The sequence below is a fragment of the Notamacropus eugenii genome, chromosome 5, assembly GCF_028372415.1.
Source record: "Notamacropus eugenii isolate mMacEug1 chromosome 5, mMacEug1.pri_v2, whole genome shotgun sequence".
Classification (NCBI taxonomy): Eukaryota; Metazoa; Chordata; class Mammalia; order Diprotodontia; family Macropodidae; genus Notamacropus; species Notamacropus eugenii.
In genome coordinates this window covers 36,586,196-36,609,214 of record NC_092876.1, presented here as the reverse complement: position 1 = coordinate 36,609,214, position 23,019 = coordinate 36,586,196, and the positions used below count along the sequence as shown (strand labels likewise).

At 45.8% G+C, this 23,019-nt stretch overlaps 1 protein-coding gene across 2 annotated transcripts in view; it reads right to left on the bottom strand.

The window, feature by feature from the left end:
• SKI (SKI proto-oncogene) overlaps positions 1-23,019 on the bottom strand; it is a 134,032-nt gene that overhangs the window by 6,896 nt on the left and 104,117 nt on the right. The window contains exons 2-5 of one of the 2 annotated variants that reach the window (XM_072608576.1): positions 4,894-5,010; positions 3,427-3,542; positions 2,224-2,528; positions 1,372-1,709 (exon numbers count right to left, since the gene is read on the bottom strand). In XM_072608576.1, the coding sequence (XP_072464677.1) occupies positions 1,372-1,709; positions 2,224-2,528; positions 3,427-3,542; positions 4,894-5,010 (876 nt within the window). The remainder of the gene's footprint in view (positions 1-1,371; positions 1,710-2,223; positions 2,529-3,426; positions 3,543-4,893; positions 5,011-23,019) is intronic. The other variant, XM_072608578.1, reaches the window with a different exon arrangement.

The following is a 23,019-nucleotide window of genomic DNA, read 5'->3' as shown; positions in this document are numbered from 1 at the left end:
AACATGAAATGCTGACAGCATTGTACTGGGCTAAAACCATTCTACTTGTTAAACTTTCCACAGAGTTGTCAGACAATCTCTCATTGCCACACGGCGCTAGACAGAGGTGTTAATTTCACAGCGTTTGGGGGGCCACAGAGTTCTAAACACCCTAGGAAATAATTTTTAAAAAACCAAACCCCTAAGTGCTAAATGTTCTGAGACTTTATTTACAATTTTTTTTGGTAGGTACACCCACACTCAAATCACACCCTAGCTCTCAATATCACCAGCGCTGTTCATCTCATTACACAACCTTGCAGTCTTATATTCTGGAGTTTCTAGGGCATCCTCCCCTCCAGACCACACCTCATTTGTGTCAACAACAAAAAAAAAAAAGCAAAAACCCAAATGAATTCAAAATGATGGATGTGTGCAATCAAGTGTATCACAATCCAAAGACACACTCCATTAGAGCAAAGGACTGAAAAGAGCCCTGACTCCCCACAAAATTAGATAAGAAACCCCCAAACTCTAACTTCCTAATTACTATTAAGATGTTGGCTTTGCTTATGGGAGCGGGGGGAGTGAGTTTGGGCAGTGGGGGTGCAAATTCAGAAAGGCGAGAAAGCCTGGGAGAAAGCAGCTCTATGAGCTTGTTTGGAAACAAGAGCCCCAGCTGCAGGCCAATGGTTAATAGACTTAGAAGGAGCATCATGGGATGCCAGTTGGTTGGTTTGGTGGCTGGGGGCAGGGAAGAGGGTGGCTGACAAAATGAAAATATTTGTGGGCAGAAGAGGACACATTTTCGAAGAGGGGGCTCTACGTGGCCCATGGCAGCATGGATGACCCCAATCATTTGTGGCTCTTCTTTTCATGAATGTTTCTTCTTCTGTAGGGAATGATCAGAGCCAAGGAGCTGGTCATTACCAGTCTTTTTCTTCAAAGCTTTAAGAAATCAATCATCTGCTGCACATGCAACAGGCCCTGGGAGCTAGGCCTTCCTTGTCGGCGGGTAAGCCAGTGTACCCACTTTTGGCAAACGCACACAGTTAAAGTGTGAGATTCTCTCTGCCGCAGCTGCTCCACACTCCCTGCACTAAAAATAGCCCAGGCCTCATTAGAACAGAAAAACATTCCGGCTTCATTAGAGAGGCAGCCGGCCGAGGGGGCGACTCACTAACAGAGGATCACGATGGGCAGGTGGAGACATGGTGAAGACAGTCTCTCTGTACCTCCCCAGAGGTCATGGGAACCTATGCAGGGAATGGGGCCTGGGGCTCTCCAGCAGGGCATAGGTCCTCATCCTGAGTGTCAGGGGCCAGGGGTGGCGGATCAGCTCAGAGGGCTGCCTTACACAACATTCTGGCCCAGGACTGACTCCCCTCTTACCTGGTGAAGGCTGCGCTTGGCCTGCAAAGCCGCATTTAGCTTTTCCTCCTGCTTCACTCGCATTTTCACGACTTCATGAAGGAATTTTTCTTTGGCTTCCTTAGTGTCAAGACCACTTTCCAGGGCCTGCCTCAGATGCTCCAGTTCAGCCTCCAGCCCATTGCTGTGGGATTCGGCATGGGCCACAGCCTCGAAAGAAGCGCTGACTCCGCCACCTCCGCTGCCGCTGCCACCACCACCACCACCACCAGGGGCCTGCATTCCTGGAGAGCTCATATCCTTGGCTGAGCTGGATGAGGTAAAGGATGGAGAAGAGAGCGAGGACAAGGAGGAAGTGACTGGAAACAAAGATAAACCAAAGAGCCAACGTTAAAACAATGGCCTCGAATCTCACAGCAAAAGTTCCACTCTGGCAAGCACTTTCCAACAAAGGGCTCATGCAGCACATTGCAGCATCACCTCGTCCTCCCAGGCCGAGACATCCTGAGCCCCAGGGGGGTCACTCCTGGCACAGGGTGCTCCTACACTCACACCTTTACACACTTGTGTCCATAAGCACTCACACAATATCCACACTCACACAGTCATTCATACTCGTTCATACATCATACACTCAGTCACACACACAGACACACGAGCACAGATATTCACACACTTGTGTCCATAAGCACTCACACGATATCCCCACTCACAGACTTAGTCATTCACACTCGCTCATACACCTGTACACTCAGTCACACACACAGACACATGATCACACGGATATTCATACACGTGCCCACAAGCACTCACACAAGTCTCTTCTTGAACAGGACACCTTTTTTTGGGAGGAAAAGAGAAAAGTGGACTCACACTTACATTCCTCTCTGCTCTCCACCTCCACGTCTGCCTCGGAATCCTTCTCATCTTCTGGGGCTGTGACAGGGACCAAGGGCTCCGGCACGCCAGGATTCTCCATAGGCAGCTTTCTTTTCCGGGGCTGTATGGAAGTGGGAATGGGCTCAGGGGCCCGGGACACAATGGTGGTGCAGGGAGGGCTGCTCACAATCTTCTGTTGTGCGGGAGGAGCTAACGCCACGTTGGGTGCCACGGCATTCTCGAAACTCTTATATGAATAAAAACTGCAGAAAGGTGGAGAAAGCATGAGCCGGGGGCTACTGCAGAGAACCGCCCAGCACAGCAAACAGAACACTTGATTAAAATGAGTAGTCTTGGGAAAACAGAACAATTAAGTAACACTAACATCGCAAAAAAAAAAAAAAAGAGAGAGAGAAAGAAACAGGCTGGTCTGGCCTTGGACAGTCAGAAAGTCCTGGGTTCAAATCGGCCGCCTGATGTATAACAGACCAGCTACGTGACCTCTCAGTATACCAGGAACCACCCTCTAAAACCTTACATTATAGAGGGATTGTGGTGTCTACATCTGTGAAAGGAGCTCCCATACTGATGAGATCACAGGTTTAGACCCAATATTCAAATGAGTTTGAACTAAATGGGAGAGTCAAATTTCTCTGAAAGGTCCACCCAACAAATACCACAAAAAGTTAGGATTTGCAGGTATCTGTGCACTGGTTTTTAAGAGTCACTGCTCTTTTAAGAGTCATTGGGTGGAGCTGACGTCAAGAGTTGCACCCAGTTTCTTAACACCACCATATCATCAACAACTGCCCAAACTTTCTGATGACCTTGTTCATTTAGAAAAACAGATTTTATTCAAGTCCCCAAATTTGAAATGATCAGTTTTTCTGCCTTCAATATGGAAAAAAAATGATCAAATTCAGAATGTGATTAAGAAAGGCAAAACACACACACACACACACACACACACACACACACACACATACATACATATCACAATCCAAAGACATGCTCCATTAGAGCATAGGACTGGAAAGAGCCATCTGATTCCCCACCCTACAGAGGCACAAGGCCATGGACAATTTCCACAAAAACTAGAGCTCCCACCCTTGCAGCCCCCTTTAAGATTTTCTTATGACCCCCTAGTTCCTACAGTCACCAGAGAGAGCTTATGGGAGGGGCAGAGTGGAAGCTCACCTGTCTCGAATCAGTGCAGGGAGATGTGTGGAGAGATCTTTCTCATTTGAAGAAACAGCGGGGGACCAAGGTCGGAAAGCCGACAAGCGCTGACGGGGATGCATGCAGCCAATGCTCTGTTTAAAAATGCAAGTCACTAATGAGAAGATGCAATTAAGATAGCCATCTTTCACAAATATACTTTTCTAGTATACATTTCAAGGACAGTCTAAGGGCTTGTAACCTCACAACTTGTCATCTGGCCTAGGAGCCTCAAATGAGATTATCTAAAATTGTTGGTTTTGATTTCATACCAATTCCAAATTTCATTGGGAACCATGGAATAAGGTTAGAGGTAAGGCCCAACTAGTCTTTTCTTTAAAGAATGTGAACTTTGGAGCAAACATATGGGCAGGCATCAGAGGCCCTTCAGATTTATATATAAAAGTATAAAGAACCACGTCTCTTGTGCCCTGAGCATAAGCAGAATTCTTTCGAGGGAATGGCAGAGGCAAATTCTCTCTTCCTAGAGAGAATCGAATAACCAGAGGTGGGGAGGGGGCCTAGGATGGAAGGAAATACCATTAGCAACAGCAACAGTGAAAATAATTTTGAAGAAAGTTTCTCTGATAAAGGCCTCATTTCTCCAATATACAGAGAACTAAACCAAATTTTTAAAAAAATAAGAGCTATTTCTCAGTTGCTAAGTGGGGAAAAGATATGAACACAGTTTTCAGATGAAGTAATCAAAGCTATCTATGGCCATATGAAAAAATGTTCTCTCTCATTAGTGATTGGAGAAATGCAAATTAAAACAATTCTGAGATACTATTCATACCTACTGCTATCTGAGGGTGTGAAGCTAATAGGACAGAAAAGGAAAATGACAAATGTTGGAGTGAATATGGGAAAAATGAGATATCGATACCCTGTTGGCAGAGTTGTGAACTAATTCAACCATTCTGTAGAGCAATTTGGAACTATGCCCAAGGGCTATAAAACCTTTAACTTAGCAACACCACTACTAGGTCTGAATCCCAAAAGATTAAAAAACAAAAACAAAAAAGGAAAAAGACCTATGTGTATAAAAATATTTACAGCAGCTCTTTTCTGGTAGCAAAGAACTGGAAATTGAAGGGCTGCCCATCAACTGGGGAATTGTGCTATATGGTTATGATGGAACACTACTGTGCTCTCAGAAAAGCCTGCAAAGACTTACATGAGCTGATGCAAAGTGAAATGTACCGTGTACAAAGGAACAGCAATATTTTCAGATGATTGCCTTGGAGTGACTTAAGTATTCTCAGCAATACAACTATCCAAGACAGCTTGAAAACATGATGAAAAATGCTGTCCATCCCCAGAGAAAGAACTGATGGTGTCTGAACACAGAATGAAGCATACTCTGTTAACTTTAAAAACAAAAACAATTTCTAGGGACCCAGTTTTAATTCAGAAAGCATCAACAGGATGGTTTTTTAAAATCACCTTATTGGACGAGCTTGCCAGCCGTAACCAGCTGGACTGCTTGTCCTTCTCAGGAGGGGATTGTGTAGAGGAATCATCTGTTTTGGGCTTGATGGCTGTTGGGGGTTCAGAAGGGACCTGAAGGCAAAAGAGGTACAGTTAGAGAAGAGAAATTCCAGTGAATCAAGCATGCCATGGCATAAGGAACTCAAACTTCATATCCTGAGTGAAATACAGAGAACATATAACCAGCTCTATGGAGATATTGGTTGCTTTCATCCATTACAGACTGAGCTGTGGAGAAGAAGGATTCTGAAAAATGTCTAAAAAGGAAGCCAGCGTTATGGCTTCATTTTGTGCTGAGTTGCAAAAATTACTCTGCCTGTATGGTGTGTAAAAAGGTAAATGTAATGCCATTTCTAAGCTGGAAAAATTGGTTCAATGAGAACACAGCAGACTTTGTTATTTTTCTTGTGATGGTTGTCATGGGATGACTTCACTACATCCCAGCTGCACTGGATTCGGGGGGAAGTGCCAGAATCCTGTTTCGGCTTTTCCACAAGGGCCTCGGCTGGGACCTGTACATCAGCCACTCCTCAGCATGAGAAAGTCATTTGGCAGATGAAATGGCTTTTCTTTAATGTCACTTACAAGGGCAATCTTCACAAACTGAGCAGGTCTGCAGTGGGCATCTGAAGGAAACTCAGGCCCTACTGATCTCTATTAATTATTCTGCAGAATGGAGAGCTGATGCTCCCCCTCCTTATCCAGTGAGATGACACTATTGGAACAGGCCAGAAGGTCCAGAGTCTGCTTCTTCCTTAGTCGAGATGAGAGTCAAGTTGGGGAAGGGAGTTGGGGGAGAATAAAAGGATTCCTCTTTGTAATCCTTCTACCCTCATCTGTACTTCTACCTCCTGTCATAGAGGCAGACTGAGAGAGCATAGTTTGCATCCACAGGTGATGCATGGTTCATTTTGCTTTGAGTGGTCAGCTATCTGAGCGTGTGAAGAGACATCTCAGTCCCCACCAGATCTGCAATATGTCCAGGTAGAGAAGTGACCTCCTGGAGGGTTCTGGTTTTCATCAAACTGGTCTCTAGCTGATGGCAGGAACCTGGTAACTGGCACCAGCCAGCCTATGAAGTCATCAAACTGGATAAATTCTCTTACTTATGAGTGAATTCTAAAGGTAACTCTGGAAGGTTCTGTGAAAATAGGACATGAAGACCACCACCCTGAGTACGTGTGGCTGAGCATCAACTAATCCTGCCACAAAACTAAACATCAGTCTCCAATGGGCATGGGCAGCTGGGGCTTCCCAACGCCAAATGAGTGGACGATATCCATTCTGTATAAACGAAGGGGCATGCCTCTCGATTCTAACACCAAAATAACAAAAATTCCAATTGTCCTCCATGACCAAACAATGGTTTCTTTTGCAGAGATACAGCCTGTGCAGAAGGAGTGACAGCATCCAGAAGGTATTTGTAAAGTCTATAATGATCCCAGGCTGACCATTAGGGAGGGAAAGGAGGGAAGGGCCGGGAAGGGAGGAGAAGCTGGAATGAACAAGGCAACAACAGGTGGTGAGCCTCAGGCCTGAGAACTGGAGCCGCCCCTCACTCAGCTGCAGGAGGGACATTCTGTTCAGACCCAGGCTGGAGGCTGTGGGGCTGGGATGACACACACACAGCCTAGACAGGGTCTGCACTACAGGGTGAATCTAAAAACAAACACCTTTGGGGAAAAAAGGAGGAAAGGGTCCAGGAGAGGGTCCTTGTTCATTCCCTCTCCACTTTTTTTTTTTTTTTAAAGAAGCAGCAGGTTGGCATCCTGGGAACTAGGACTGGATCAGGGAAGAGGGGAGTGCATTTAAATAACTGTAGGGCATCTATAATGGGTGCAACAGAGTGGGCAGGCCGGCGTACCACCTCTCTCCTGCTCTCCACACCTCTCCAAGACCCTGCACTGAAGAGAAAGAGAGACAGGGAGACAGAGCCTCTTCTCCATCTCACAGACACACCACAGAGGAGAAATGCAGGTGGACTGGAGAAGGGTGACATGAAATGGAGTGCGATTTCAGATGCCCCTCTCTCAGGCCTATGTTTTCTCCAAGAAGCCTGCCCTGCAGGAGAAATCTAGGTGCCATGAAACACTCAGACCAAAGCCCACTAGCCATTTACCAATGCCCTGGTCCTGGCACATGTCTGTGGGCATAACACGACTTTCCCCAGTCCCCATATCTACTCTGCATGGACACCAGTTGCTCCCATTTTAGTTAATTCCCATTTCAGCACAATGGCTGGGCTGTCAGAAAGGCAGTGGATCACATTTAATTCTGGGACTGGCCACTCCAAAAGAGTAATGCAAAATTAGGGACACTGACCCAGGTTTAGATGCAGATAGCATCCTACCCTGAACACTTGCTTCCCCAAACATGCCCACAAGAGGTTGTGCCATCAATAAAGCAAGTAGAGACAAGCAGAAAGGATGTTCCAAGCTATTTGAGATTCTATCTTCCCAGGGAAGTTTATCTGTGCTCTAAAGGCCAGGATGGAATCGGATTTATGAATTTCACCTTTAGTACCTTGATTTATCCTGCTGGGCAACTTCCTCAGATTTTAGCTTGACCCCAGAGGACCCTTTTGCCTGCTTTTCTCATTCAAATCCCTAGAGGCCCTGCTCCTCCTTGCTCTGACTGCCAAGTCAATGGGGGTGGGGGGGCCCCCTGTGCCACCTGGGGTGGTATGCAAACTAGGACCACTCTTTTGGGGGGGAGGGGAGAGAGCTGATACCATAGAAAGAAAGAGAAAAGTTTAATGTTGGCCTTAATATAGTTTGCAGCCAGGAAATATAGATGTTTCAACTTCCTAACAAACCCAACAGTCAAGAAACTATGTCTAGACTCTAGGCCAAACACTAAAGAGAGGCCTGTCCTGTTTATTCAGTGAACTTATAGGATGATACTGCTCAAAGACGGAAATGCTGTTTACACTGTCTCCAATGATGCTCCCAAGAAGGAAAGTGGTTATCTGCTGGTTGGAGGGAACAGGCGGGCTGGCCTCAGAGTGAGAGGAAGCACCTGTCCTGGCCCAGGTGCATCTGGGGTCAGGCATGCTCAGGGGGGCAAGGGCTGGGATCTAGAGAGTTGACCTTTGCAGAGAAATCAGGTGTTCAAGACACAATGATTTCTAGGTCCCCAAAGCCAAACTGGGGGGAGGGGAGAGAAAGCACAGCAGAAAATGTATGAACATTTGGCAAAGGCCAATGAGAATGGTAGCAGCAGGTGGACGGGAAGGAGACTGGAAACATGCTAATGGCTGTGAAACCTTTTGCAAAGCCTGAAAGAGGCAGGAATAAATGCCAGCCATTGTGATTCAGACCCACAAGACTTGGCTGGTTCAAGTGCTGGCTCCACTACTCTGTGACACTAAGCAAGCTCCTTCCCCTTTCAGGGCCTCAGTTTATTTGTCCGTCAAAAGAAGAACCAGAGATTGATCTCTGCTGCTAGCTCTGGATCTGACTCGTTTCTCTTTTGAGGAGGAGTGGGATCTTAGGATTCTCAACTGTAACAGATCTGGGAAATCATCTGGCCCAAGCCCTTACCTCCCAGAGGGATGCAACTCACCCAAGGTCAGTTTTTAAATGGGAGATCAACTATTCAGTGAATAAAAGGGACTTGTTTAAAAGTTCATTATGTACATTTTAAAGAGAACAGAGATATGTCTAACTGGAATGAGAGCTGAGTAAGAGGGATCCCCATAGAAATCAATGCTCTACACCCTTCCTTGACCTCCGCAAGGGAGATGGGAAGCCTTTCCGTCTCTCCCACATGGATTTTTTAACTCACAATTTATTATTTAAACAGCTTCCTTTATAGCTGGTAAATACAAAGAGTTTAGGGTCGGTTACACCATGAAAAGGGTGGAGCTTCCTGTCTGTACAGATACTGAAATGGGGCGTGAAAATTAAGCCAAGTTCTCACCAAGAGAAAAACCACAAGCCCAGGCGCCTGTCTGATATTGATTCTGAGAAACCTCAAAGATAGACTTCTTAGGGGGTAAAAAGTGTCAGACAAATTAAAGACCCAAATGCAGGGGGGGAAGCAGGAGCAGTAAACAAGTTTATAGACACACCCCCACTCCAAACAGCACACCTGAAGCCCAACACTTGCTCAGGGAGGGGGCGGGCGGTGGCAGCAGCAGCAGGGGAGGCCAGCCTGGAGCGGAAACCTAACAGGGATGCTTTGACAAAAGACCAGGCCAATGAGGAACTGAGTCCCCCTTCTTCTTCATGATTCAAGTCTTCGCTATGCAAAGGAGCATGGGGTCACTGAATGCTGGGGTGATATGATGATGTGCTATATCTTGGGAAAAGGTTAGGGTCCGCCACTGACATAAAGCTGAGCAACCTCACCTTTCCACAGAAGCCAAGTATCTTCCAGGAGTCTCGACACATCTCTCATTGACAGGAGAACCTTGGTGGTGGTTTGTGGGACAGCTCAACTCCAATTCCAAAATCACATTTCCATCAGTTTTCAAACACTCCCATAAAGCTACAGACTCATCAACAGTCCCTTCACCAGTGCTGTTCCCATCCACACCTGTCCAATCAGTGTACCACATCTGTACCAATAACCTTGAAGTATGGTGCAAGTTACCCAGCCCAAGCATTGGCAAACTCATGTCTTAGAGATCTACACACCAATTCTCCTGAGCTGGCATGCCCAAAATGTTCCTGTAACCAACAATGTTGACACTGCTGACCTCCAAGGGTCACTGGTAAAGTCTGACTATTCAAGAGTCCTAGTAAAAAGGACTGTCTGAAGAATGCTCACAGGGGTCACGAGGTCAGTTCACCTCTTCGGCCTCATAGCTAACAAAATTCAAATCTGAGAAATCAGGGTGGGGCAAAGTAGGGAAAGGAGCTGAAAGGCAGGTCCAACAACCTGCACTGGCTGGCTCTTCTATCATTTTGGGGTGGGAAAATTCTATTCAGGCGATCTGCTGATGCTAACGAACATCCAATTCTAAGGTCCAAGGCTCCCCAATGACTTACAGGCCTGGCTAAGACTGTCCCAGAAAGATGAACTCAATGGAAACTAATGATAATCCATGCTAATTTCCCTGACCAACTCAGCTGAAGCCAAACCACACCACAAAGGCATCTGGTTCTACAATGTCCTACTCAGAGATGGCACTGGCAGGGCCCCACCAAGGGAGATGGTCACTGACCAGAAGGCTAGTACATGAACCATATCACACACTCAAATCAGGTTCTGACTGCTGAGGGATGTCTATCTCCTGAGGGCTGGCCGGTGAAAATAAATCAAATTATGTCAAAGGAAGCCTGAGAAGTCGAGAAACCTCAATAAGAAATCAATAACCAAGATCCCAGCAGGCACTGCTCCACTTCCAGACCCCTGGCAGGACCAGGCAGTTGGGCTTGCTCACTCCAGACCTCATGTTAAGGCCCAGTGGTGACCAATAAAGCAGTGAGTTTATAGAGAACCAAGTTTTTATGGGGCCTGAAGAAAAATATTTGGTCTGAGTTGACTTGACAGGAATAAATAACTTGTCTTGATCAAGTTATTTGGAGAATTATAATGCAGAACTAAGCATACTGTCTCCCTCCACAGAACTTGGAAAAGGAGAAAAATCAACCATTATCTACACACTGATTTTGAGATACACTTACTCACTCCTAAGTCTTGTGGAATGGACGTCAAGCCTAAGGTAGACCCTGACTGCCTTCTCTGCCCTGGGCAACGCAAACGTACAATGCTGGTGAGAATAACTACCCACAATCACTTCCCCCACCAATCCCAACTCTGAAGTTGAGAGTTTGGTGTAAAATGTGCTGATGTTTCCAAATCTGGTCCTTATAATATGAGGGGAGAGGAGGGAGGGGGAGGGAAAGAGAGGGGAAAGGAGGGAAGGACAGAGATATCATGAGAACCCTGGATGCCATCTACCCAGGAGCCAGACTCCCTGACCCAACGCCCTCTCCCCCAAAGGTTCTCCTTATGCTAATTTGGGCAGATCCGGGGCAGTGCCACTCTCTCCACCAGGGTCAGTTTGGGATGTTACATAATACACCCCTTCACACTGGGGCCACTGCCGAAAAGTCTGTTCAACTGGGAACAAAATGTTCCTTCAGTTAAAAAGTCTTCAATCGTCCTGTGATTCCTCCCTGCCAGCCTTCCTCACGTGCAAGCACGCTTTCCACCGATGCTTGCACTACATCCAGGAGTGGCACACCAGAGCCCTCACACATGTAGCATAGTCTAGAAAGGAGAAAACAATCACATCACCACTGCCTCTCTTATACTTTGATTTCCTATCACTCTTGGAGGAAATACTTCTTTATGCTCTGCTGTCTTAATAAAAAAAAAGGGGGGGGGGGTGGGAAAGAGAACAAATGTTCAAGGAAACTGGCTGGTTGCCATCCCTCGGCCGGGCTTACGCCAGCTCATCCTCGCCAACAGTGGAACGAGATCAAAAAACTTTCAGCCTAATTTCCTAACAGTTTGTTCCAGTTGCTATCATCAGAAACTGACCTTGTTGCTTAGTTTTAATTTTGCTATAAGGAAAAAATGTAAACACTTAGGTTTTTAAAGTTCTCCATGTAACTGGCAACCCCGAAGAGGGCCTGACTATAAGGAAATGGGGCTCTTCATATTCTAAATACAGCAAAGCTTGGTCCTGAGGAAGCAGACTGGCTCTGAACAGCTCTGGACACTTCCTGAGGCATCCCAGAGCTTTACTATCACTTAAAACTTCACTTTTGGGAGATACCTTGGAAACCTAGCTGTTGGAATATGCTATGCTCAAAAGGCATTTTTCAGTCAAGGAAGCCAGTGTATGCCTCTAAATGGGTTTTTGTTGAGATGGGAGAGTAACGGTGGAAGGCTAAGTAAGGAGGGAGTGGAAAGGCAGGAACCCTCTTGTTTTGTATATGATCATGTGATTTAGAAATCACAATTCTAAGCCTCCCCCTCTACACACACACACACACACACACACACACACACAGCATTTATAACTGGAAAGAACTTAAGAGATGCATGTTAAGAGATGCTACAGACTAGTATGGGGGGCCTGGAAAGGTTAGGAGGCAGATACTAGGTCACATGGAAGTAATAAAGGAGCAGAATCTGATGTGAACTCAAGCAGCCTTGATTCCAAATCTAATGCTGTGTCCTTTCAAATATGCTACTCGTTATAACCCTAGCACAATGCTTGGCATGTAGTAGGCACCTAATAAATTGCTGATCTAAATGGATGAGGGAAATGTGTACAAGAAAGCAATCTTCCATGGGTATTGAACATAAACAAAATCTCTGAACGAGTTCCCTGATTTAAATCACTAGAGCCAAATGTTTTTAGGAAATTAGCTTCTTGCCCTTCCAGAATTTGTGAACACTGAAGGTTTTCCGTAAATAATGAGGATATTGAGGCCTTTAGAAAAGGTGAGGGAAGTAGTCTATACTAGAAGCAGTAACAGCAACAACTGTATCTGGTCAGAATAAGGAAAGACATTCCATTTTTTCCTCCTGGTTAATGATATTCATTTGAATACTTGGAGTTGGGTGATTCTCCACCTGTTAGAAAAAGAGGCTTAGAGGGAAACCCTTAGGTTACAACACTTACTCCATTTCATTCAAATCAAAGACTGCTCTCTTGAACAAGAGGTACCATTTTAACTTTGGTCTAGATTAGGTTTCAGATGCATCTTCACAAAGGAAAACCACACTATTTTTCTTTTATAATAAGCAACTGCCAGTTGAAGTCTGCTGTTCTAAGAAGCTCCGAGCCCTCATCCTTGAAGCTGCTCCCAGACACCCACAGAACTGACGGGGCTGACGAAATCTGGGGCTGATTTTAGACAAGCAGACCCTGACAGCATCCTTGCTCATCACCACATCAAAAAAACCAGTGAGGGTCCACAGCTGGGATGGGGCTTTTGAAAAATCCAAGTTAAATGAAAAATATGTGAGTGCAGTTGGAACACAGCTGTAGGCATGCCACTTTTCTTTCCTTTATAAAGGCCTCTCTCTCTCTCTCTCTCTCTCCCTCTCTCCCTCTCTCTCTCTCTCTCTCTCTCATCTGTGTGTGTGCACTCACAATAACATGCTCTGTACACATGAAGCAGGGCCCAGAGAGGAGAGGACACAGTCCAGCAGCACCCTTCCCCCAAAAGAAACTTTTCATTTGCAGCAAATAAGAAATACTGTCCCCAGCTGGGTGAAATCCTGGGTTTTTGTGGCCTTGTCTGAAGCATTATCAGGGCCATGGGAGGCGGGTGCTGCCACACTGGACACAATGAAGCCAAGGAGATACATCCACTCAGACAATCAGCTCATTCCAATATCAAGCATAGCTACCCCTCACTTGATGAAGGAGAAAGTCAAAATTCTGCGTAGTTCTCCACTCATTTCTATGATAATAGTGGAGTCTTGCTGCTGTGTAAAAACAAAAATTGTCATAAGAATGAGGTGGTGTGCGGGATGGCATGTTGGGCCTGTAGACTGGAAGAAAGGGACTGCTCTGAAGAACAAACGTGATAATAACCTTTTAAATGCTTTTTGGCCTTTTAAGGCTACACAGAAGCCATTAGTTCGATTACTGGTGGGCTCACTGAGAACACAGGTGTGACAAGACCAAACTCAGAGAGTGTCTAGCTGCATGGCCAGGACTCCAGACACTGAGGAACAGATTGTGAGGGGCAGAGGGGTCAAGAAAGGGCAAAAATCAGTCCACATGGATATTCTAGCCCTGTTCCACCCTGGTCAGGGGATAATGTTGGGGTCCTCTAGCCCTAACCTTGAGTCTTCTGCTATTCTGCCAAGTGTAGGGAGCAGGAGGAGGCAGGTTAAGGTCGTCATCTCTAGAAACAGGAGCATGACAGAGTAAGCTGGCCCCAGAGCGGCAGGAATCTGAGAAATTACAATTCCATCAAAATAAAGCTCACACACTGGATTCTAAATCCATCCCCTAAACTACAGGAGAATGGAACTGGCATGAGTTGATGAAGGAAATGAGAACAATCATATTATGGCGTCACTCACTGTCTTTCAGAGAAAATTAAAAGAATGCCCTGTTAGCTAGCACTGACTTTCAAGAGCTCAGAAAATCAAGACTAGCCTGGTTTCCTAATCTGTGATGGGAAAGGGGGAGAGAGAAGACAGCATCAGGCTTCTGACAGACTTTTCAGGGCAGTGAACCAGGCCAGGAGCTCCGACAGCTCTGAGTCAGAGGGCCTAGAGCAGGAAAAACTGTTTGTTTGGTTAGCAGTCTCTGTTCCTTTCTGTAATCAAAGTGATGGGATCACACCCCCATGCCCCTTTACTCTACCTACCTGGAAATTCGCAGAGGTGCTAGTTCCTATGGAGAAGGTATGTGACAATGCTTTAATTTAATTTCAAAGCTTAGGCACCAAACAAAAACAATCATGAAACCCAAGGCAGAAATCTCCTACCAACTCCAGGAAAAAAAGGATGATGTAAGTGAAAGAGAGAGGGGAGAAAGTCCAGACTGCAAGGGCTTAGAAAGTTTTACCCCTTTTCCTCCACCCCAGACCCATTTCTGAATGCCTGGTTGGACTGCCAGCCAGTGGCAAACAACAGGGAGAGATTTCACTTGGGGCTAATCTCCTACGTCAATGAAACAGAACCCCATCTTTGGCCAAAAGCACACAATACGAAATCTGATTTTAATGTGGAATATGGCATTTTGAATCTTAGTTTAAAAAAAGGGTCAAAGAGGCATTAGATTGAATTGACCAATGCTTCTTCTAAAAAGGGAGTTGTTGGTTTTTTCATCTGTATTATTATTATATTATATTATATTATTCTCTGTATTTTTTTATCTGCTTTGCTGCTGTGGTCGTTTAGTTGTTCAGTTGTGTCTGACTCTTCTTTGGCAGAGGTACTGGCCTGTTTGCCATTTCCCCCTTTGACTCATGTTACAGATGAGGAAACTGAGAACACTAGGAGGTTAAGTGACTTGCCCAGGGTCACACAGCTACGAAGCATCTGAGGCTAGAGTTGAGCTTGGGAAGAGGAGTCCACTGCTCCACCTTGAAAAGAGGTGAGATGTGGCAGGTGTCAGAGTCCTACAGCTAGAAAAAGCAAGCAAAAGAAAACCAACCCTCAAGATAAGCAGGGGAAAATACTAGAGGTGACTGTGGGGCAAGGAAGTGTGACTCCTCTGTCTTGTGCTGAAATAATCCAATGGCACAGTTCTGAGTAAGAGTCAAACCATTCCTGCAGAATACTGGGGTGGGGGTGGGGGGGTTTAGTGGACTACTAGTCACCCACAAAGCCCCTTCTCTCCTCATGCATTAATAGGAGAGCATTCAGAGAAAGGCAAGCGACAGGCCCCTGCTTTCTGCCCTGGTCAGACCACATCTGGATGCCGTATTTCAGAAAGGACATTAACAGCATATCTAGAGGAAGGAGACTGGGGTGGCGAGAAGCAGAGTGGGAAAAGTACTGAATGTGGAGTGAGCCAAAAGGCCTGGGTTCAGATCCTAGCTCTGCCATGTGACTATCTGGGAGACCATAGGTGTAACCTTTGGGCCTCAATGTTCTTACTTTAAAACTAACCACCTTTAAGGGCCCTTCTTGCTCTCCAATGGTAGGGTCTTTTGGTTTAAGGAACTAGGAATATTTTAGCATGAAGAAGAAGACTGAGAAGAGGGTGAGGCTGGTAAATAAGTGATTCTGAATGTGTCAAGAAATGTCATCAAGAAGGGCGGCTCATTCGGCCTGGATCCAAGGACCAATCCAAGGCGTGGAAGTTCCAAGGGAGATCTATTTTGGCTCCACAGAAGGAAAAACCTCTTAACAATGAGAACTGTCCAAATCCAGAATGGGGTAAGTGTTGTTACTGTATAAGCCTTCATCACTGCAGATCTCCCACAGGAGGCTGGCTGACCTCCACCTGTCCTTAAAGGTGGCCACAGGTGAGGCTGAACCAGAAGGCCTCCCAAGTCCCCCGAACTCTGCGGCTGGGTCCTGACACTCTTGCCCCAGATTCATCCACAGATGCTTAATTTCTTCGCAAACTCGTTCCATTTGTTTCTGGCACCATTCCTGCCCCCCATCCCCAAGGAAATGCCAGTACTAGATGTGCCACCAGCAGGGGGTGATGTTCTCCCTTTGAGCAGACCACCGTGGCTCCTATTGGCAAATGCTTTCAAAATAAACCAATTGAAAGAAATTGCAAAGCAGAGTCATTGGTCCCTCTATTCAAGTGCTGCATGCACTGACAGGAATATTAACTTTTACCGAATCCTGCTTTTAGCAGAAGCAGAGGGCAGAGACTGTTTTAAAAATATTCACTCAAAACCAAAGTTTCACTAAAAAGCGCCCTCCCCCCCCCCCCCCCCACACACACACACAGGAACACGTGAACTCAAAACAGAGAAATGAAAAATAATGCAAATGGAGCAAAAGCCGGGCTGGGCTACTCAATCCTTCATTCTCTCTCTTAAGATGTCTCCAGTTCCTGAGTCCCTGCCGCCCGCCCCCCAGCTGGGGTTGTCTGATTGGCTCTTAGCAACCTGTGTCACGGAGGACAGAAGGCAGGCCTTCCACGGAGAGGAGGAGGAGGCCACTAAGGGACGGAGGGAGGAGGGAGGGAGGGAGGGAGTAACTCAGCTGCCAAAAGAAGAGATCTGAATCCCTGACAGTGAACAGCCTCCAAGTTTAAGGAGAACAAAGATCCCATCCAACAGTGTCTTGCTTGTCCATCGAATAATCTCTGCTTAATCGATTCCAATTATGTTTTAAAAAGCAATTAAAATGCATTTTGCTGCTTGGATCCCTTTTGGAGGTATTAAAATTGTACTAAAGGGCATCGGATTACCCCTATGAGTGGTTCCTACAGCAGAAGGCACTGAGGCCTAGAATGCCCATATGGGCACTGTCCAGAGAGTATTTGTTCCCCAAAGAGTGGGCTTCAGAACTGTCAGACCAGCACTCCAAGACTACTATTTGTAAAAGTTCATTGCTACTTAAAAGTCAAAATAGGGAGGGGATTAAAGATTTTCTTGTTAGTCCAGAAATAGCACCTATGGTTGTTGCTTTGATTTTTTCCTAGGCAAAGTTGTTCTGAACTCATCTCGCTTCAGTTATATCTCTTACATCCATCAACTCTGCAAATACCAACATGAAATATTCAAAAACAAGGCTACAACATGACAAATATCAGAGCAGAGTTGTAAACTGGGTTATTAGCCATTCTGGAAAGCAATTTGGAATTGTGCTCCAAACGTGACTCAAATGGCTGTGTCCTTTGAGCCAGAGATCGCACTGCTAAGAATACATCTGAAGGGAAGAAAGGTCCCCTACGCATCACTTTGTGTGTGTGTGTGTGCGTGTGTGTGTGTGTGTGTGTGTGTGTGTGTGTGTGTGTGTGTGTGTGTGCGAAGAACTAGGAATGACAAAGCCGCTTATCGACTGGAGAAGCTCTGGTACATGAATGTAATCGAATATTACTGCGCTATAAGAAACAGTGAACAGGAAGAATTTGGAGAAGCGAGGGAAACTGAATGTGAACTGACAGCCCAGGAAACACTATGCACACACAAGAAGAAAGAAATGACTATAACCAGGAACAACCAAACCTGGCCATGGAGAAGAGACGGACAGGGTCTTCCCCCTCCCATCTCTGGAGGAGGGTGGGGAGGTCTCTAAATGTGAAACACCATCAGCTGGGTAGTTTGGGGGAACCTTCCATTCCCTTTTTTTTTTTTTTACACTTTGTTAAAAAGGATACTTCCTTAAGTAAGGAAGCAGGGGGATAGCTGGAAGTGGAGGTGATTTAAAACCCAAAGCCAAATAAAAAACTAAAACAAAGAAATCACTGAATGTTACAAAACTGAGAATAAAGGACCTATGTGATGACAGAATATTGGGGAAATGAATCATTCTTCCCCAAGACAACATGGGAAAGCGAGAAATAAAATTCCAGGGACATCACACAGTCACAGAGGTTTTTACGAATGGTGATGTTATCAACCATTCACATCCCCTAATGGTGAAACATTCTCTGCTTAGAGACCTCCCACCCCCAGTCCTGAACAAAAAAAGCTTTTTTTTATAAAATGTTCTTTTTGTCCCTGAAAAGAGGGCCCGGTGCCTGTGAGAAGCAAAGACAATTTTAACATCTTTCATCCCAAACAAGTAGAAGAAGCTGAATAAACTCTCCAGTGAAAAAGTCTGGGGTGATCTGGGTGTAATTAAGGTGGGGGAAGAGATGGAGGGATCGGCCATTAAGAGATACAGTGCTTGTATCTGTTCTTAGCATTCAATAGTACAATTCCTGAAAGGCCCACGTCATCCCCATTCACTGAAGTGACCAGCTCACAAGCCACACACACCAAGAGGGAGGAAAGAAAATCTTTGCTTATAAAATGTTCTTAATGCTACTGAAAAGAGGGGCAGATGCTTCTCTAAGTAGCAGTGACGGCTTACAGGTCTAAGAAAGCCGCAAAAAGCTCATCCACTTTAAGGAACCATTATTACTTCTGAAACCTCCCCAGAGCTGGGAAGATAAAGCCAGACAACCAATTACAGATTTTCAAAGCCTCTTCTGCAGCCTTTAGAAACCAGCATCACATGGCCCCTGAGCAGACACTGCACTCAGTGGGGTAGCGCACTTGGGTTCAATATCTCCAGTCAGCTCCACACAATTGTTCCTGCCTCTCCTTCTGCCACAGGTCTGAAAAACTTTTATGCACCAGTGAATGACCTCCTGAACGGAGCTGGCATGACCCGTATTGAGCACGTCCTAAGAAGGGCTCTAAAAATAAGTAACAGCCCAAGCCCTAAAGATGGCAGGGTAGTTACGGTTTGGCCTCGGTTTTGTTTCTTTTGGGGGAGTGGGAACTGAAAAGTGACTTAAATACCATAAAATCATACAAGAAAAAGAAGAATGTGTGCTCGTCTGAACTGGAGAAAGCATTCTTTTCCCAAATAAGTTTATATTCTAACATATGCAAAACCTTTTGTAAACTTTAATCTGCTGTATAAATGTCCATTTTTGTTGACATAAGATGGCTGGCACTCGTGTGTGCATACACACATCCCTCCCCAAAGATGAAGAATCACAAATTCTCAGAGCAAGGAAGGACCTTGGAGATTAGCCCCTTTATTGTACTAAGACCCAGAGAGGGGAAATTGGGGCCCACAGTCACACAGTTACAGGGTGGCCCAATGCGGGCCAGGACCCAGGACTTCCGAACCCTTCTCATCCCCAAATGGCTTCATTCACTCCTGTCATTTCTCTCCCCTCTGCCCTTGACAGTATCTCATCCAGGGAAATGGGAGTGATTTAAAAGCCAGCCCTCTTGCAGCTTCCACACTGGGTAGCTGTGTCCCATCAGTTCTGGCCAAGCCTGGAAACCTCTCAAACAAGGGGCCAACGTTTCACTTCAGTTCTTTAAGAAATGTGTTCTCCCATTTCCTTCAGCGTTACTCTGATTAAAAATATTGGGAGCCTTGGGATTGTAATTCCAACACTACCAGAGCAATGGACAGTGGAAAAGAACAGAAATGTACTCCCATTCTCCCATTTTTCCCAGTGTGTGTCTATGTGTTTCCTTAACAAACATCTGCCCATTGTAATGAGCAAAATAGACTTCAAGTCAAAATATGTAGTATTAGGTGAAGTGTATACACTGTCAAGATGAACAAGAACCAAAAGGAAGAAGGTAAGCAGGAAGAGATGGCAGAGAAACAGTGGAGAAACGGAGCCAGGGCTTGGAGGTCCATCCAAAACAGCATGGCGGTCGTGTCTAGAGAAAGACGAGCATTCGCCATAGGACGATGCGGCAGGACAGGAGCACCACGTGGACTGTCCATTACAGTTATATTAATAGAATAAAAATAAAGCTAGCTGATGTACAAATTCTTGACAATTCAGTTGAGAAATACATGGCTCCAGAAACTTCACCGTTTAATAACAACACCTAACATTCACATGGTGCTGGAAGGTTTGCAAAATGCTTCACCACTAGTACGTCATTTTATAATATTCACAAGAACCCCAGGAGATGGGGGGGTTGGGGTTTTGTCGCTGTTTTTCGTGTATGTTTATTTATTTTGTTAAATGAGGTGGGTGTTTGGCCTTACTAAAGACTTATTAAAAGTCTGACACTGAGGCGGACCCAGCTAAGAGGTGTCAGACCCAAACCCAGTTTGGAGGCTGCTAGGAGACACATCCTTTCAATAAGATTTATCACTCTTAAGTGGAAGGGACGGAGAAAGTGGGCTGGGGGGGGTGGGATTTAAAAACAATTAGTCAACAAAGAAAAAGGGTAAACAGTGTTTGCCTTCAGGGAGCTTCAACTCCAAGAAGGGAGCCTGAAGGGCTTATAGGGCATAAATATCTTGGAAAGGGAAAGTCCTGACAAGCCCAGGCCAAAGGTGTCACGGGAGGGGAGCCCTGGGTGAAGACAGGGATCCTAAGAGCCCCAGGAGAGGAGGGAAGGACTCCAGATGGGGGAGGTGGAGTGGGGTGTGGGGAAGTAGAGTAAGAAGGGTTCGATGGAGGAGATCACTGTCTAATAACGGCAAGGTGAGGGTGCCCTGGCACATAACAGCAGACTTCTCTGATGTGCTGAGCAGTTTTGCTGAACTTTTCTTTCACTCCTCTTTTAATTTTGTTTTAAGGGAGGGGCAGGGAAGGGATCTGGTTGGAAAAATAGTTAGTGCAAAAAAGCAAAAGATACCACTAAAAAGTTTTTTTAAAAAATACTAAGTTAAGAGGAGAAAGACAGAAAGTGGGTCACACTGAGAAGATCTTTAAATGCCAAACGAGGGAGTTGATATTTGATCCTGGTGGGAATAGGGAGCCGGTGGGAATAGGGAGCCAGTGGGATGAGGATGAGAGGGTGACATGGTCAGCCCAAACTTTAGGAAAATCACTTACTTGGGCAGCTTTGTGGAGGACAGGCTGGACCAGGTACTGTAATAGGCCAGGTAAGAGGTGATAAGAGCCTGAATGAAGATGAGTCAGTGAGCAGAGAGAAGACACGGAGGAAGAGTGTTGTAGAAACAGAACCCACAAGATTGAGTGCCTGGATGCATCCATAGGGTGAATGAAACAAGGAGTCCAGAAGGATCCAGAGTTTGCAGACCTAAGTGACTGAAAGGAGAGTGTGACAGACATTCAGAAGGGGGAGGCCTTGGGGTAAAAGTTGACAAGTCCTGTTTTGAACATGTCAGGCTTGAAATGTCTGTGGGACATCCAGTTTAAAATGTCCAGAAGGCAGCTTGTTAGGAGAGAGACCAGGGCAGGATCTAGAGCTCAGATCATCTAGTGGGAAGTAATGAGCTCATCAAGAGAAAGGTCCTGGAGGTGTGGCGGTGCTTGAGATGGACAGAGATCCAACCAAGAACACAGAGGGGCAGCCAGACTGGAAGGGTTGCAGAAGAAAGCTTTACAAGGTAGATGGTATTGATGGCCTGAAAATGGGGGAAGTGAATCCCTTCTGCCTGGGCTGAAATCCTGGAGGGCTCTTGTGAGCTGATCCTTAAAGTAGGGGCAGGGGAGATTAGTCGGAAGCCTCCCCAGGCCTGTGAACATGACAGGGGTTGGAGAGACAGCATTCAGGGGAACAGATAGAGGAAATGGCAAAAACATAGCCAAGGATAAAGGGTTCCCATGGGAGGTCAGGCAGGAAGTCAGGGCCAGATCATGGTGAGCCTGGACCGCCACAACTTTCTCCTCCAAAAAACAGGGAAGTTAGAAAGGGTATCCTAACAGGAGAGGGAAGAGGGATGGGAAGCACAGGCAGGATGGCTTAACTGAGGGGAGTCAGGGGGAGGAATGGAGGCCAGGAAGTAGTCACTGGTGACTCCAGTGTGACGTCTGAGTGAGTAAAGGAGGGGTGACACCACCAGAATGAAGGGACTCCATAAGGGGTAAAGGGCTTGGGGATTTGTTGTTAATGAGAGAGAGAGAGAGAGAGAGAGAGAGAGAGAGAGAGAGAGAGAGAGAGAGAGAGAGAGAGAGAGAGAGAGAGAGAGAGAATTCTGTTTCAAATAAATACAAGCCATTATTCTTTTTCCTTTTGTAGTGAGTGCTATTTTACACACTCTTAAGAATGACCGGGCCCTTTGTCTAAATCCTGAACTTTGACCTCTTATCTACCACTATTTTCCAATGCAGGAAGCGTCGTGGAAGGCAGGCAGTACAAAGATTGCTCCTAGATGCTCCAACGTCAGGTACCATCTCTTCAAATTGTCTCTCCCCATCCCCGTATCCTCCCCCCCAAGGCAGAGAGCCCAGTGAGTCAGGGAAGCTTAAAAATGATTCATAATTCTTCTCAAATGTCCAGTCAAAAAAACAAAACCCCAAACCAAAACAACCACCTTGCTATGAGATAGCCTGAATATAAAGTGACCAGCGAGATGACGGAATCTGTTTCTAAAGTCTCTCAAACTTCAGACATGGTCAACAATCAGTCCCCATGATCATTTCACAATCAGGTTCCTGAGTGTCTGTTACCAGCTCTCTCAGACCAACCAAGTGCTATGACTGAGGAGGAAGCCACTACCCCTCATCAGTTTCCTTTTTTAAAAAATTTAACTGTTTTGTTTAGAACTGAAAATGTCAACACAATCAACTTGAGAAGTAACAGTTACCTTCTAATTATCAGCAACATGAACAGTATATGACAAGGTTTCAGTCACTTCCTCTATCTTGGTCAAGATTCTTTGTGCATCTGCGCTCACACCCTTTTCCTCTTACAAGGTCACAGTGTATACGCCACGCCACTCAGCGGGTTCTTATGTGGGGGAGGGAGGAGCCTCACTACTCCATGAAGGTCTTTCCAATTGTCTTTGTGTTCGCCATACTTGTTGGTCTTCCCGCATTAGAGTAGCTGTTACATTCCTCTCCAGGCTGCCCTTCCGACTGGGCAAACTTCTTCTCTCTTGCCCTCCCCACGGAATCCTCTTTACCCTAGAAGTTCACTTGGCCTCTGGACTTCTCACACCACAAGTATTCTCTGCCCGCTGGGCTCTTCCTCTGATCGGCTTGCTTCTTCCCCAACTTCTCAGATCACTTGTACCTTCAAAACCACCTAAAATCCCAGCTTCTACATGAAGACCTTCTGAACCCCTCTCAAT